This window comes from Pteropus alecto, unplaced genomic scaffold, assembly GCF_000325575.1.
Source record: "Pteropus alecto unplaced genomic scaffold, ASM32557v1 scaffold164, whole genome shotgun sequence".
Lineage (NCBI taxonomy): Eukaryota > Metazoa > Chordata > Mammalia > Chiroptera > Pteropodidae > Pteropus > Pteropus alecto.
In genome coordinates this window covers 14,885,359-14,901,705 of record NW_006439568.1, presented here as the reverse complement: position 1 = coordinate 14,901,705, position 16,347 = coordinate 14,885,359, and the positions used below count along the sequence as shown (strand labels likewise).

The 16,347-nt window shown below is 37.2% G+C and overlaps 2 protein-coding genes and 1 pseudogene across 6 annotated transcripts in view; 2 read left to right on the top strand and 1 right to left on the bottom strand.

Moving 5' to 3' along the window:
- The window catches only part of NUDCD1 (NudC domain containing 1), a 58,321-nt gene extending 54,466 nt beyond the window's left edge, over positions 1-3,855 (bottom strand). Inside the window, exon 1 of the mRNA XM_006916608.3 lies at positions 3,512-3,855. Within this exon, the coding sequence (XP_006916670.1) occupies positions 3,512-3,632 (121 nt within the window). The 5' untranslated portion in view covers positions 3,633-3,855. The remainder of the gene's footprint in view (positions 1-3,511) is intronic.
- Positions 1,346-1,464, top strand: LOC112483720 (annotated as a pseudogene).
- Positions 3,856-3,917: 62 nt separating the features above from the next.
- ENY2 (ENY2, transcription and export complex 2 subunit) lies at positions 3,918-13,790 on the top strand. Of its 5 annotated transcripts, none has more exons than XM_006916607.3 (6): positions 3,918-4,020; positions 5,462-5,538; positions 8,792-8,862; positions 10,120-10,194; positions 10,289-10,398; positions 12,710-13,790. In XM_006916607.3, the coding sequence occupies exons 2-5, from the start codon at positions 5,471-5,473 to the stop codon at positions 10,366-10,368; spliced, it is 294 nt and encodes a 97-aa protein (XP_006916669.1). In that variant the 5' UTR covers positions 3,918-4,020; positions 5,462-5,470; the 3' UTR covers positions 10,369-10,398; positions 12,710-13,790. The 5 variants fall into 5 exon arrangements, with proteins under 5 accessions (XP_006916669.1, XP_015448526.1, XP_024905831.1 ...); XM_025050063.1 differs by having other exon boundaries at positions 3,932-4,024; XM_006916605.3 differs by having other exon boundaries at positions 3,940-4,092.
- Positions 13,791-16,347: the final 2,557 nt, after the last annotated feature.

The following is a 16,347-nucleotide window of genomic DNA, read 5'->3' as shown; positions in this document are numbered from 1 at the left end:
TACATAAAAGTAAAATTCATGACAACAATAGCATAAAGCCCAGGAAAGAAATGGAAGTATGCCATTGTAACGGTCTTATAAAACATGTAAAGTGGTGTAGTATCATTTGAATATATCATGTTATAAGTTAAAGCTGTATACTTAAACCCTAAAGCAACCACTAAAATAACAAAACAAAGAGCTATAGCTAATAAGCCAACAAAGGTGATAATGTACATTAATTAAAAAAATAATCCAAAAGAAGGCAGTAAAGTGGGAAAATTCCATTTTCCCAAAGACTAGATAGGACAAACAGAATACCAATAGCAAGATAAAAGACCCAAACCCAACAAAATCAATAATTACATTAAATGTAAACAGTCTAATTAAAAGATATTGTCAGATTGAATAAAAAAGCAAGACCCAACTATTTCTGCCAATAAGAAATGCATGTTAAATACTAAGACACCAAGAGGCTAAAAGTAAAAAGATGGAAATATATATATATTTATATATAAACAAAATGGTAACAATCAAAAGAAAGCTGAGGTGACTATTTTAATATCAGTAGATGTCAGAGTAAAGACTATCGCCAAGGATAAAGAAGGTTATTTCATAATGATAAAGGTCAGTTTATTAAGAGAACACAATAATCAATGATATTTATGCAACATAACAGCTTCAAAAACAGGAAACAAAAACTGATAGAACTGTAAGGAAAAATAGAAAAATCTACAATTATAGTCAGATTTCAATATCCTTCTCTCATACAAGAATGAACTCAAAGTAATTATGCTGAGTAAAAGAAGTCAGACAAAGTACATATTGCATAATTCCATGAATATAAAACTCTGGAAAATGCAAACTAATATATAGTGACAGAAAGAACACAAGTAGTTGCTTATGGATTGAAGGAGACATGGGAAGGAACAGAGGACTGGTTACAGAAGGATACAGGGAACTTTGGGGGATGATAGCTAAGTTTAATATCTTGATTATAGTGACAACTTCATGAGCGTATACATGTGTCAAAATTTGCCAAACTATACACTTAAATACATGCAGTTTATTGTCAATTATATCTCTATAAAGCTGTTTAATATGTGTAATATAAAATAATTTACTGTTCATTAGGCCCTAGAAATAAAGCACCGAAAAAGATGGACACCGGACCCATCAGTATAGAACTAATAGTCTTAGCAGAGAAAACAAACACCGAATGCTATAAAGTTTGATAGTCTATAGGAAAGTGAAGTACAGATCCTAATACGTACCGATTCTATAGCATAGATTCTAACGAGGTAATCAAGAAAGGAGTCTCTCATGTAAAGTAACATATAAACCAAGATAAAAGAATGGAGTACGAGTCTACGGCCATGCCACCCTGAACAAGCCCGATCTCGGCTGATCTTGGAAGCTAAGCAGGGTTGGGCCTGGTTAGTACTTGGATGGGAGACCACCTAGGAAGACCAGGTACTGTAGGCGTAAAAAATAAAAAATAAGGGATTGTAAGCTGACAAGGTCTTTGCAATCTGTGAGGTCAACCAAAGGTTGCCTCACACTCACTCACACACACACACGCACGCACACACACACACACACACACAAAGAATAGAGTATGAATTAGCTAAGTGAAATATAGAGGGAAAATATAAACAAAGACATTTACTGAATAAATGAAAATGTCTATGTTACAGGAAAAAATTACCTGTAAGATAAATGCCCAGAAATGGAATTGCTGGGTCAAAGGGCAATTAGAATTTATTTTTTTTAAAAAGGGGGTTTTTTGCTTCGTTCATTGGAATAAAAAAAGACGAAGTGACATTTACCGTTTATGTAGAGAGGGAATTTTGGAACAATTTAATAACATTATTTAAGACAAGAGAATAAACCTCAGTGCTCTTTGAGACCAGAAATGTCTTCATTCTCACATCCTAAAGTTTCACACACCAGAGGTGCTCACTAGCAGTTTGCTGAGGACAATAGGACAACAGCGAATTTATTTCAAGCAGTAGCTTGAAAAAGTGCTTGTGCAATGCTACTTGTCTCTTGGAATAAGCCTGGCTATAGAATGAGAGACTATATGCAGGAGAGCTAAGTAGGGACCACTGAAATAATCTTAAACCAGTCTATAGCCAGAGAACCCCCAAATATATGAGGTAGTCCAGCCGAGACTACAAGAACCACGTAGCAAATCCACAACTCAACAAAGATGCACAAACAAGCCTAAGCCAAGTTGTAGCAAATCCACAACTCAACAAAGATGCACAAACAAGCCTAAGCCACAACTAGATGAACCACCTACCCGACCTGTAGACTTAAGAACAATAACTGCTTATTGTTTTGAGCCACTGAGTTTTGGGGTTTTTTTGTTGTTGTTGTTAATGCATAAACTAACTACACATGGTGGTGCCATTTACTGACATAGGGTGAGACAAGGAAAGAAAAGGAATGGAATGAAAAACTAAGCTCAATTTATCTTACTCTGGTCAACTCTTAACCTTCCTTCAAAGCTCAACTTAGGTATCAACTCCACCGGGAAGTTTTCCCAGACCCCCACACCGGTTTGGAAAGATATTTAAGTACTACCATTATGTTTTGTACATATCCTGATCACTGCCTTACCGCATTGCTTTATAATTAACTGTTTACATTTTTTTTCCCAACAAGACCATTGAACCTTGTTACAGACTATGACAACATAAGATAGACTTCTAAAAGATGTTTCTGAATTTTATAAATGAATTAGACACTACTTATTCGATATTATAAAATCTCTTAATTCTAGATCAGTATTTCGCAAAGTGTGATACACTGACAACATGTATCAGAATCAGCGGGAGTGTGCATTAAAAATGCAAATCTCTGGACTTTTTATGATTAATTAAAATGCCATTCTTTCCTTTGTAAAAAGAAGGATGAATATTCTGGCCAGCTACAGATAAACAAAACAAGTAGAAGTATCGGTACGAAAACGATCTTTTCCTCAAAATTTTCCAAAGATGTCCTCTACAATAGTCCTGAGTCTGATAGCACCCAAGTAACTGAAAATGCTCTGAACTGCAACCAAGTTTCTGTTTTAAAAACTGGGTCTCAGCCGGAAGAGACGAGAGCTGGGGGTCCTCCAAGGAGGTGTGGCTTCTCAACGTACACGTTTACAGAGAATGACCGGGGGAAAGCAAGTTCTGAGCTTTTCCCACAGCAAGGACCACGCCAGGGACGGAAAGGCGGCCGGAGCCCAAGAACCACCCGCGTGCCGGACACCGCAGCCCTGGCGGTCCAGCCGAGGACCGGCCCGTGGTGGTCCCTTCTACATAAGAACCGCGAGAAGGTGGCTCCCGTGGAGTTCCGGGATGGGAGTCCTTCTCCAGAGATCGCCACCTTATGTCCACCCCTGCCCGAGGAGCCGTGAGAAAGGCCTCAGTCGCCTTGCTTGCCGGAGTCAGAAAGGAAGAAAATGCGGGGAGGGTCGGGCCAAAGGCATCTGAAAGGGGAAAGGGGCAGAGTGCGAGGGGTCACCGCCGCTTCCCACCTGCGTCAAGCTCCAGCTGGTAAGAGGGCAGAGGCTCGAGGGAAAGTTTGTAACCCTCGAATCGGGGATCCAACAGAGGTCTCTTCACCCGCAGGGAGCAATTAGCGGCCACCTCCATCATCTTCCAGGGTCCACGCGTGAGAATTAATAAAGCTCTTGTTGAAAGGTCCGCGCTTCACTCGTAACACGGAGGATGGGAGGCGGTGCGGTCCCATCCCAGATAACATTGCGGTGCAAAATGCCTTCTGGGAAATGTAGTGCCCCTGCGAAAGTTGGCTCTGTTGCATGCTGGGCTATGTAGTTTTCCGAGGACGAACTGCTCGCACGACAATAGGATCTGGACTCTCTTGCCCAGAGTGCTGAGCGGCCAGGAGGCGGCCCGCGCTGGTTAAATTCTCACATTATAGGCAGGGTGGCAAGATCCCGCCCCGGAAATGCGTGTTCTAGCTTTCTGTGTGCTTAGGTGCCCGAGCTACTGAGGGTCTAAGTCTGGGCAGCCGAAGAGTGTGGTAGGTAACGGTCGTCAGCGCAAGGGTCATTTCGTCGCTGGGAAGGGACGGCCCTCGCCCGCGGTGATGGTGGTGAGCTATGCCCGTGGTCCTCAGGGCCGGGACCCGGGCCCAGCCCAGGCTCCTTTCGATGTGCTGTCTTTCGTTAGCTTCCCCGACCCGCGCTCGCGGGCCTGTAGGGCTTTCCGACAGGGCGTGCTACCGGAGTTGGCCTGAAGCCAGTCCTCGCTTTGTTTTCTGGCTCCTCCCCTCCCCCTGTCTCCGCCCTGTTCTGTTTTCCCAAAGAATGTCTGAACTGGGAGGGATACCCTAGCGCCCTTGTTTTACCAGTGAGAAAACTGAGGCCTTTAAGAATTGACTTGTCCAAGGTCACTATCCGTATTTTAAGGGCCAAGGCAAGATCAAGTTCAATATTCTAGTAATGGTAGTCAGTAGACCTTAGAATTTTTGAAAATGTTAGTCTCCAACTGCAGAAGCAAACATTTCCCAGTCCTTTTTCAACCTCTCCTTTTTCCTGTTCCACTCAAAAAAAAAAAAAAAAAAAATCAACTCTGAAGAACTCATTGCCAGTCTGAGCTTTCATATAGGCAAGATGAGAGACAAAACTAGTCTCGAGTTAGTGACAGACGAAGCGAAGTAAGGTTGGCTTATCCCAAGTGTTATACCCTAATCTTCCTCTTCTTTCTACACCATTTTGGTTTTGGTTGTCTGTTTTACTGAAAGTTGAGGATTTTCTAAGTTAGGAATTAGTTTGGGATTTGTTTTCCCCTTATCCCACCAGCAAACTTTAATAAAGAGCAAACACAAACATACTTACAGGTAATTTGGCAGTTGTAATTCAGATACATCTTAGTGAAAAGTAAAGCACTTAGAGCCTTATCTGGAAAATTCATTTTTCACTAACATTGCTTAATCTATTATTGATATTGAGGTTATATGGCTTCCCCAAAATTTTGAACACAGTTAACATGTAGAAATGATTAGCAGCCAGTTATGATGTGCTGTTAAAGTGTTCGGGTGCTTATGGGGTCAAAGTACCAAATTCAAATCCTGCCTTCACCACTTTCTGTCTCAGTGCCTCAGTTTCCTCATCTGTAAAATACAAATTATGTTAATACATAAAAGAATAAGTTTTGGGGGTTGAGATAAAAAACCAATGTTTTAGCCCAGTACCAAGCACATAAGTGTTTAATAAATGTTACAATAATTATTATGCAAAGATTCATTGATAAAAGGGTATATGGGAGAAGAAAATGGTAAAGTGAGTTCATCAGTATGACTTCTTGGGATGCAGTAATGACATTGTTAACACATTGTTGAAATTTATCACCCCTTTAGTTGATAGACAGAGTGTTAAATGTGTTGGGATGCTTGCCTAGAGGATTTAGGAAAAAAATGCTTTGCAAGTGTTTTGTATCTGAAAATACATGTTGATGTTCAGGTTAGCAAGATGAACAAAGATGCGCAGATGAGAGCAGCGATTAACCAAAAGTTGATAGAAACTGGAGAAAGAGAACGGTAAGTAATAGACTGTGTTAATAAATTACATTTAACACCTTCAAATTATAATTACATTATATATAAGAATCTAAATATCAAGGAACAAAACCAATGTTAATGGAAAGAATTACAGAAAGTAGAGAATTGAAAGCTTCAGTTCCTAACATCTATAAAAAATAGGTCTGTTCAATACTGCAAGACTTAGAAGAAAGTGGGTAATATAGGAAGATGAACAAGAAATGACTCTCTCAAATTATGTATAGTAGAGAAGAAAAATGCCCAAATAACTATAATTGGAGACATGTTACCCAGGTTTCAGTTACCAAGCTCTCTCAACCTCAGTAGCATGTATTGTTCCTATTCTCTGAAACATTCCTCTTTCTTACCGTAAACTTTAGCTAATTCTAGCTCATCATTCAGGTCTTAATTTAAATATTTCTTCCAGGTATCTGCTAAGCCCCAAATACCTTGTTCTAGCATAGCATTTAATCACCTTTTGTGACCACCCACTTTTCTAATTTGTATCTTCCAAAATAATATAAATTCCTTGGCAGCAGATACCCAGTATAATGCATAGCACTTAATTGCATAGCAAGTAAATATTTGAAAAATGAACAGGTTTGGAAGTTCAAAGGAGAGCCTAAGGAATCAAGAAAGGCTTCCAGAAGCAAGGTGATACATAGTATGAGAGAAATATATGTAAGGAACAGGAGGGATTTTTCAACTCTACTTGAGGGTTTTGGTGATCAGTTAAGGCCTCACAGAATAGTAAAAGAGGTACCTCAGCTGGGGGAGAAGTAGCAGTTCTCCAAGCCAATAAAGTAAAGAAGACAATCTAGGCAGATTGAACAGAATGTGCAAAATCACAGAGCTTTATTATGACATGATAATATTCCGGGGAACTGCAAAATAAAAGCTGGAGGGTAAAGGGTCAAAGCTGTGTGGCTGGAACAGGGGACAAGAGGGGTGTGGATTTTGTATGAGTCATAATTTTTTCAATAAAAATGATAGAAACTGAACTTAGAAACTGGCTTAACCAATTGAAATACATAAACTCATCTAACTAAAAAGTCTAGAACTTGAGATTGCTTCAGGCATCACTGGGTCCAGGCACTTGAAAATTGTTGTCAACACTAGTTTCCTCTGTGTTGGCTTTATTCTCAAGCAGGATCTGCACACAAGGTAGCAGAATTAGTACAAAATTTACATCCCTTGGGCTCAGACTACTCTCTTAGTAGTTTCAGCAAAAGACCTAGCTTGATTACCATCTTACTTAGGTAGCAGTCCAGTTACAGTCACCCTTGGCTGGGTCACATTTCTATTGCTAGAACTCTACCCAAATATCTTACACTGAGAGTGGTGAAATTTTTTTTTTTTTTCCCTGACAAAAAAGGCCAGGAAAATGGGTGGTGGGTTTGTAAAAACATCTGTTGTTGAGTTATCCATTGTGGGAGCCATTAAAAGATTTTCAGGAGGGGAATGACTAAATCACTTCGCACTTTAAGAATGTTATTCTGGCAGTGTGGAGGATAGACTGGAAGTGCTGAGATAGAATGCAAAAGAATTGTTAGATTATATTGGGTTAAAAAAGAGAAACAGCGAAATGGAAAGAAGAACTTACAGGGTTGTTTTGTTTCGTTTTGTTTTTAGTAAAATTCAGCAGTGTGAAGAATGAGGAAGAAGGTGGAATCTAGAGCAGGGCCTTGGGAGGCTGAGAGGATAGCATTGCCAGTAATGAGTATAAGGGATTATGTATTGTTTTTGTGTGTTTTCATTCATGCAGCTTAGTTAACTGCGTTTCTACCACATGCCATGCCCTGTTAAGGTGCTGAAGTTACAGTAGTGAGCAGCATGAAGTCTGTTCTTTCATGAGGCTTACATTCTAATGGGAGGAAACAGACAATAAATGTGTAATATGTCAGATGGTGAGTCCTAGAACAAAAATAAAGCAGAGAATAATGGGATATCTTATTTTGGATAGGGAAAACAAAAAAGCACACAGCTAGGGAGGGGCAATTCATGGAGAGTCATTTAGACTGTAGTGAAGACTCGGAATTTTATTCTAAGGAAATTGGGAAGCCACTGGAGGATGGAACCTATTCCAAGTAAATTAGAGAGCCACTGGAGGGTTTTGAGCAGTGGGAGGAGCATGGACATGTATAAGGGAAGAAGCAGCGGGGCAAGGTGGGAGGCTCTGGCAACAATGCAGTCAAGACAGGATGGTGGCTTGAGCTAGGGGATGGCAGAGATGGCAGAGATGAAAACCTTTTGGATTGTAGGTGTATATTTTAAAACTGGAACCAATAGGATTTGCTCATGGATTGGATATGTAGTTTTAACAAAGTTGCTGAGTGAAGGGCACTGCCAAGGTTTCCAGCCTGAGGAACTGGAAGAATGGTGTTGCCATTGTGACAAAGAGAACAGGTTGAGGTGGGAGAGAAGCATGAGTTAGGTTTGGGCCCTGTTAGATTGAAAGATCTAATTAGTATTGCAGTGGAAATGTCACATAGTAGAAGTATAGGAGGTTTGAGAGAAGTCGTTTGGGTTATGACATGTTTAAGCTAAGAAATGAGATGATTTAAGTTGAAGACTGAGGATTTGGAAAAGTGGATATGGCAAAAGAATAAGAAAGTACTGATAAGAAAATATTTTATTGCATTCATGGTTGCAAAATACACTTTTTTTTAAACCAGTAAGAAACAAGAAAACACTGCCAAGTAAAATTATAAGTATGCTTATTACTGAATTGTTAAAATGTGGAAAAAAATAGTGTTAGATTCAATGAAATATACTTAATGTATAATTTTGAAGGTTAATGGAATAAGGAAGGGGAAAGTCTTTGAAGTTAAGAGATATAATGGGGAAGTAAGAAAGCTAAAGGATAAGAATTTGTAATCAAGAGATGTTGCTGCTCCAAGTTCAGCTATACCTTCCAGAAGTTGTGTGAGACCTACAATATTCCTACTGGTGGGGGGAAGTGGAAGGTGCATAAGAAGGCCAGAATAGAGTTCTCTTGAAAAGCACTGTGCCGCATCCACTTCATTTTATTTTACTGATAATGAAAATTAGGCCCAGAGTTGAAATGATTAGCATAAGATCAAAGAACTATTTAAATGATTTAGTAATAGAACTAAGTAACACCATGATGAAAGTTTTGTGATTGGAAGGCGGGAGATTTTTAATTGAACAGTTGAATCTTTGCTTCAAACATTCCTATATAAGATATTATACATTGTTGTAGTTTAATTTGAAAATACTTCTTTTTCAACAGCCTCAAAGAGTTGCTGAGAGCTAAATTAATTGAATGTGGCTGGAAGGATCAACTGAAGGCTCACTGTAAAGGTAATCAGTTTCATGTAGAAGATAGGCTAATTCCGTCATTCTCAACTGTGTTGGTTTGGGCTTCACTAGAAAAATTACAGTCAGTGTTTTAAGGTACATTGAGTGCTTAGACCTAATTTTTAACAAATGGAAAATTGACTCTTGTAGTAATGATTTCCTTCCCTGCGTGATAATATTTAGACCTAATTCTTAAATTTTTAGAAATTTTCTCTGTTTTGCTGTTAAAGCCAGTGAGGCCGGATTTCCTCTGGCTTCAAAATACGGAATCCCACCTTGTTCAGTGTGCCAGTTCAAAGCGAAACATTAGTTATCCCTAATATTTTTTAATTTAATAACAAATTGAGTACTTTATCAGACTTATTGGAATTTAATCTGTCTTTAACAGTGTTCTTTTGAAAAATTCATTTTTAAAAGCTCTTGGAGAATCACACTTATTTTTTAAAATGTTAGAATGGAAGCTTGTTAAGTTAGTGAATGCTGCTGCTGATGCCATGAGATAGATTACGCATGCCGCAGCTTTTAGTATAATGGCATTCTGGTTATTTTTAATGAATTCCCATTGTTTTAATGGTTTCTACAAATGATAATAATAGAGACTATATCATTTAACCCTAAGAAGGCAATGTGACCAATTAGTAAAAGCATAGACTTTGGGGTCATGCAGACTTTCGCTAGTAAAAGACTATAGCTGGATTTCAACTCATATTTGAATGAGTTATTTAATCTTTAAACCTCAGTTGCCTCAGCTATAAAGTGGAGAAAATGTCCAGCCCATTAGATTATTGTGAATATTAAATGATACAATTAACTCAATTCCCACTTAGAGAAAAGAGCAAAAGAAATGTTCTGTATTTTAATTTTGGGCTATGAAATTATAAGTTAAACACAAATAATAGCTTTTTTTGCCCTTCATACATTCAAGTGCTGGTATGACGAAATAAGATTTGTACAGTTACAAGTTTCTAGTTTTTTACACATGTTAGATTTGACCTCAGTTCAAATTCATTCTGAGTGTTGATACTTGTTAAGTTACAGGTTATTTAGCTAAGGGATGAACAGACTTATGACTTTGATGTGATGACTACTCAATGTGTTTAAGGTTGAACTTCATTAAAAAAGAAAAATAAAGAAGTGTCCTCTATTTTGTTAAAGACCAATCTGCACTATAAAAACATGATCTTAACCCTTCCTCTATGAAAATCTTTCTTACAGATAATGATTTTAAATGATATGATTTGTTTTTTGCTTTTGCATAAGAGGTAATTAAAGAAAAAGGACTAGAACACGTTACTGTTGATGACTTGGTGGCTGAAATCACACCAAAAGGCAGAGGTAAGGAATAGAAATTGTGTGAAAGGGAACATGTGTTAAAGACGTGATTTTTTTTCTCTCTCTTGCTGGTTCAGCTCTTCTTTCTTTTTACAAGGAAGAACACCTTTGCAAAATTATTTGGGTACTTCTGTTTCATCATTGGGAAGAGCTATAATTGCCTACCTGCCTCTCTAGCATGATTTTGAGTAACAAGTGAGATAAGAGGTATAAACTGTTCTTGCACTCTAAAACAGTATGCAAATATAAGTTGATACAGTTCTTGAGACATAACTTTTAAAATATGGGATTTTGTAAAGGCAAATATTACAAGAAGCTAAGATTTATAAACTTTATCAGATATGGCCTGAACTCTAAAATATTTAATAATTCAAAGTGTTATCCCAGTCCCTGAGTCATTGCTCTGCTATTTCTTTCCTTATTAAAAATAAACAGCTCCACCTTCTTGAAAGTCTGATAAGAATTTGTTAGCTCTGTAACTTCATGTTCAGGGTGATTCATTTCTCCCTTTAATGCCTTGTTTATAGAAGGCAAAGGAAAAGAAATATATTAACATCAATGTTATGTAATAAATAGTGTCAGGAACCACATTATATTGTTATCTCAGATGGAGCCACATGATTTTCATTTATTTTGAGAAAGTTTTAAGTGGAAGCAGGTAAATTAGATGGCCCATTAGTTGTTTTCTCACACAGAAATACCAAAAAGAATTTAAGCTTAAAAAGTGAAAATTATTGCTAGAGAATACTGGGTCCCCTAAACTGCTGCCTGCTGGGAAGGAGCTAGAGAATCCTACGATCCTTTCCAACTGCCGCCTTAGGCCCGTTCACATTTAGAAAACCTAACTTTTTTCAAGTATATCTTAGGGAAAGGGCGGCGGAGGGCAAGCAGTATGTATTGTTCCCCTCATGAATTTATATTTTGAAATAATTTTCCCTAATTTCTTTTTCTGTTTTTCTTCTGTAATTTATGCTTAATCTATTACATTACTTACGAACTGGTGACACAGCATAGAAATTGTCCTTTGCTTCTCCTCCAACACAGGTGCGTTAGACATTGCAGTCCCTGGTAGTTCCCCTGCTAGAGAATGAGCACATAGAGATAGGGAGAAGAGAAAAATAAATCTTTTCTTTTATGCTCTTAGTCTTCTTGATTGGTAAAGAGAAGTATTTTATTTTTTAAATTGAATTTTTTTAGTGCACAGTTCTATGAATTTTATACACACGTATACATCAATGTAACCACCACCCTAGTGAACTCTCTCAAGCTATCCATTTGTCCTCACCCCCGTCCCTAAGCCCAAGGCCACTGATCTGTTCTCCATCACCATAATTTTGAATAAAAGTATGTTTAATATACATATCACAGTTCCAGTGGACTTGAATTAATTATATAGACTTTATTTCTAGGCTTGAACTAAATATAGAAAGAGGAGTATTCACCTCATTTGGTTTGCGTACCAATTTTTGGAATTCTTTATAGAGATATTGAACTATGTCTGAAGCTTTCCATTTCCTCTGGATACAGCAAATAACATTAGAGGTTTTAGCTAATTCTCTATTGCTTATATTATTTAGTTAATTCTCTTATTTGATAGTAGCCTGAAAAGGAAAAACCATCATGTTGATCTTTTTATTGACAGTTAAAATTTTTAAGAGCAGGGCTTTTCTTTTTTTCATTTTTAGTTTAATACTTTGAATAGCTAATGTAGTCACATGGTTCAAATTCAAGTAATAAAATATAGGAAATATAACCACTGTTGCAGTTTTTGCATCTTTGCTGAGTCAGAGAGTATATGCATTTATTCCTGTAAAATATTGCCAAATTACCTTCCCAAAAATGTCGTACCAGTTTGTGCTCCCACCTGCCGATGGGAGAGTGTCCGTTTCCCCCTCAGTCATGCCAGCACAGTATGTTGTTGACCTTTGGCTTTTAGCCAGTCTGTTTGGTAAAGCTGCTGTCTGAATGTGGTTTTAATCTTTTCCATTGTGAAGTTAAACCCCTCTTGTATTCAAGAACTATGTGTCTCTCCTTTTCTTCATTTCCTTTGCTCGTTTTTCTGTTAGCCTGCTGATCTTTTTTGTATCAATTTGAAGAATTCATATAGTAGAGAGATTAGCCCATTTCTGTGTTTTCCCAGTTTTTGTTTTTTGCCTTTGTTTACAGTAATTTTGACCACGCTTATTAAATTGTTGCTGCGTTTAAGTCAAATTTATCAATCTATTACAGTCTCTGTGCTTAAAAAGGCCTTTTCACTCATAGTTTAAAGAATTTCCCGTATCTTCTCAATGTGCGATGTATTTAGGTATTGGATAGCTCATTCAAATAATGAATTGCAAATGTATTTTATTTTTTCAGATATCTTTACCTATTTTTAATTGAAACCAAGCTTATTTCTGAAATAAATTATAAATAAAAAGTTATAAATGTTTGGATTGGTCTTCCTGAATAAAATATCAAACCTCAAATTGACATACATTAATTGGAATCTTCTTACTCCTATGTTTTTATATTTCAGCCCTGGTACCTGACAGTGTAAAGAAGGAGCTTCTACAAAGAATAAGAACATTCCTTGCTCAGCATGCCAGTCTTTAAGATTGAATTAGATTGTGTTGTTTTGTGGTTTTATTTCTGAAAGTAAAACTTGCCATAAATTAGGAATCGCTTTCCCAAAATAAAATCCTTTTTTGTATGATGGTATACAGTTTTCGGTAATGATGTATACATTGTATTGATTTTTTTCCCTAAATGTGTTATTTTAATAAATATCTCATGAATGAGTTTGAAGTTTCCTTGGATTTTGGAATAAGTGGGACTTTATTAACAATCTACCAGATTTGTTGAGCGAAAAAGTCAGCAAGTAATATAGTTTAAGTATTAAATGTGTGCATATCTCTGTGCTAACAATGGAGGAGAAGCAAGCCGCCTCTCCTTATTGTCTATAGATACAATGTATTTCTCGTTTGAATCCCTATAATATTTTATTTTATAGTACATACCCCATCTTGTACTACAGTTGTCTTATTTCTTATTTGTTATAAACTCTTGAGAGTTAGGACTGGGTCTTACTCATCTTTATGTGCCTTCCTTATTCCTCAAAGAATTTACCATCCTATTGGAAGAGAGAACATTTGCAAACTGGCTCCATACCAACCAAGCTCCTCTCACATATTCTACTCATCTGAACTTTGAAAGCAGAAACTCTAAATTGCATCCCCACATACTAAGGTCAAGAAAGAACTTAATGGGAAATAATCTTCACCCATAGCTTTACTCTGACATCAAGATTGCCAAATCCAATGGACTCTTGTCTGTACCTATGTGACCTCTGCTGGAAATGAGAATGTTGACCGTCCTGCCACTTGGAACTTTCCTCCCACTCCTCATATCGTTTATTCCTACCACTGGAAGTTCCTTCTGTTTCTTGTGGAGTACCTTTTGCTGTATGGGACTTGAAATAATGGTGTTTCCTTAGGGCTCTCACCTGGGCCCTCTGCCTGACTAATGATATACTTTTCCTGGGCAAATCTCAGGAAACTTGGGTCGGACCATGGCTTCAAATACTAACAGGTTAATAAACGGTAAATTTCATCACCAAACCAGACTTCAACCCATTCTCCACACTCATATACCCAACTGCTAATGGATCAGCTTCCTGGGATGTTCTATGGACACCTCAAACTGACCACACTTAAGATAGTGATTTTTTTCTCCTCCAGTAACTACCCTACTGTATCTCTTGTGAGTGTTACTTCCCAGACATGCAGACTGCCCGAGGAGCTTGTTAAAATACTGATTCAGAAGGTAAGAGGTGTGGCTCAAGATTGTATTTCTGACAAGCTCCCAATCCATGCTTGCGCTGCTGGTTGAGGGCCACTTGGAGTGTGGCGTGGTAGTAAATTGTCCACCCCCTGCCCTGTAACTGCCTTAGTTCAAGCCCAGATTAGTGTAATAGTCTCCTAGTAGTTCATTGTTTTAGTTGCTCCACTCCCAGCGTCTTCCACACTGTTGCCTAAGTGACCTTACTAAAATTTAAACCTGGTCATTTTATTCTACTTGAAATTCTCAGTGGCTTTTCTTGGTTTGCAGAGTAAAATTCAAGCTCAGCCATAATAGCACCATGGCCCTTTTCATCTGACATTTACTTATCTGTCTAGTTAGTCTAAAGAGTCCCTAAGAGTACCAAGTTGTTTCATCTCTAAATACCTTTGAAAATCCATCAAGCTAGAAAGCCTACTTGGCCTTCGAAATTCTGCTTGAGTTTATTGAAACATTCGGACATTCCTATTTGATTTAGATTTTCCACCACTTTTTCTATAAGTACCTGTGCAAAATTTCAACAGTAGTTCTAGAACTTTTGCATGCATTTCCTGGAGGGGAGAAAACATAAGTTTTTTTTGTTTGTTTTTGCTTTGTATGATACTTGTGGGTGAATGGACAAAATAATGAATGGACATGAGAGCACAAAAGAAGCTAACAATACAATTGAGTGTATTTGAGGAATTATTTTACATGAATTCTTGATTCAGCTTCCAGAGATATAATTTTATCTTTCTGATGAATTTGCATTTTAACTGTAGTCTTTGAACCTACTGGGCTTATTTGTGTAAAATTTTGAACCTAAGATACACACGATCACAAAATCTACCCCAAAGAGAATTTTGTTTTCTTGGATTTCATAAAGCAATTATCTAAAGTTAAATGATAGTTATATTCATTATTCTGCTACCCATTATCAAAAAGGGAGCAGATGGTACATAGGAAATGTTAAAAACGGGTAGTGTTTATTTCATAATACTGTATATGAAAGCAAACCAAAAATTGCTCATAGAGATACTATTTTAAAGTTCAAAACAAAATATGAGAAAATGGAAAGTTATGAAAATATTTTCAAGTGAAACAAAAAATAGTTGAGTTGAAAATACCTTATAGCAATTCCAAATACTTAAGAGCATAGCTTTAAAATGATAGTGCCGAGAACTCTCCCCACCTCTCGGTTTTTTGGACATCTTAGAAATGTCTTGTAGTTTGCATCTAGAACCACTGATATCTTTCAAATAAACCAACTTTGTGAACATCTTGACTCACATCATTGATTTATGTTGACTAGAATACATTCTTTAAAAGTCATGCACCCTTTCATGCTCAGTGTTGGAAATTTGATAGGAGATTACTGTTACATGACAGCACCGGGTGAGTAAAATACTGATGAGGATTACTATACGCTTCTCATGTACAGGATTAAAGAAGATTCAACTAAATTATTTAGGCAATCACTTTGCTTTGGCATTCCAAGTGTGTCATTTGGCTGAGCAGTGCCAAGCCAGGGCCTGTGTAATGCTGGGGACTGGTAATTGGATATGGAACTTTTCATAACCTGATAAAAAGCTCCATTCAACTCAAGGGAGTTGTGACAGCTGCTCAGTAGCTGATGTTGGAAATGACCCAATGTGTGCATATGTGTTTTAACCCTTGTAAATCACTCTCATGTTATTCAGTGACTTCGTAAAACCCCTCATATTGACCATTAGAAACCACACAAAAGTCATTGGATGAATCCACCAAGAAAGCTAACAGATGCAATCAGACAATTCGAGTTCTAGTCTCATCTATAACACTGAATTATCAGGTAAGACTGACTCTTCTGCCTCAGTTTCCTCATCTGCATAGTAGATCTGATAATGCTAACCTGGCAAGAATTAAAATAATTTGAAAACAATACTATTAATAGGATAGTCATAAAAGCCATATGGATAATCAGAAAAAGCAATATGGATTCATGTTGCTTCTCAGAAGAACTCTAGGAATATGTATTCACTCTGTGTTTTCTAGATTTATATAGAAAGATGAATTAAACGTGTGGAAAAGAGCTGCTTTTATTTTTCAGAAATTTCTAGATACTATTAATTACCATAAGAATTCCTACAAAAATAAAGATGACCAATGTTACGTGCTTTGAATTGAATAACTATCACTATCATAGCACTTAGGAGGAAAGATTGAAATTGATTTGTACTCATTTTTACCCTCATTCTGTTATGAACTCTGACACGGACTGTCACAAAGGAGTTTATCTTTTGATCCTATTTATCTTTTTGATTGTCTTTTGATGCTAAGTGCCTAACAGAGTTAATTCTTGATAAATATTTTTAAATA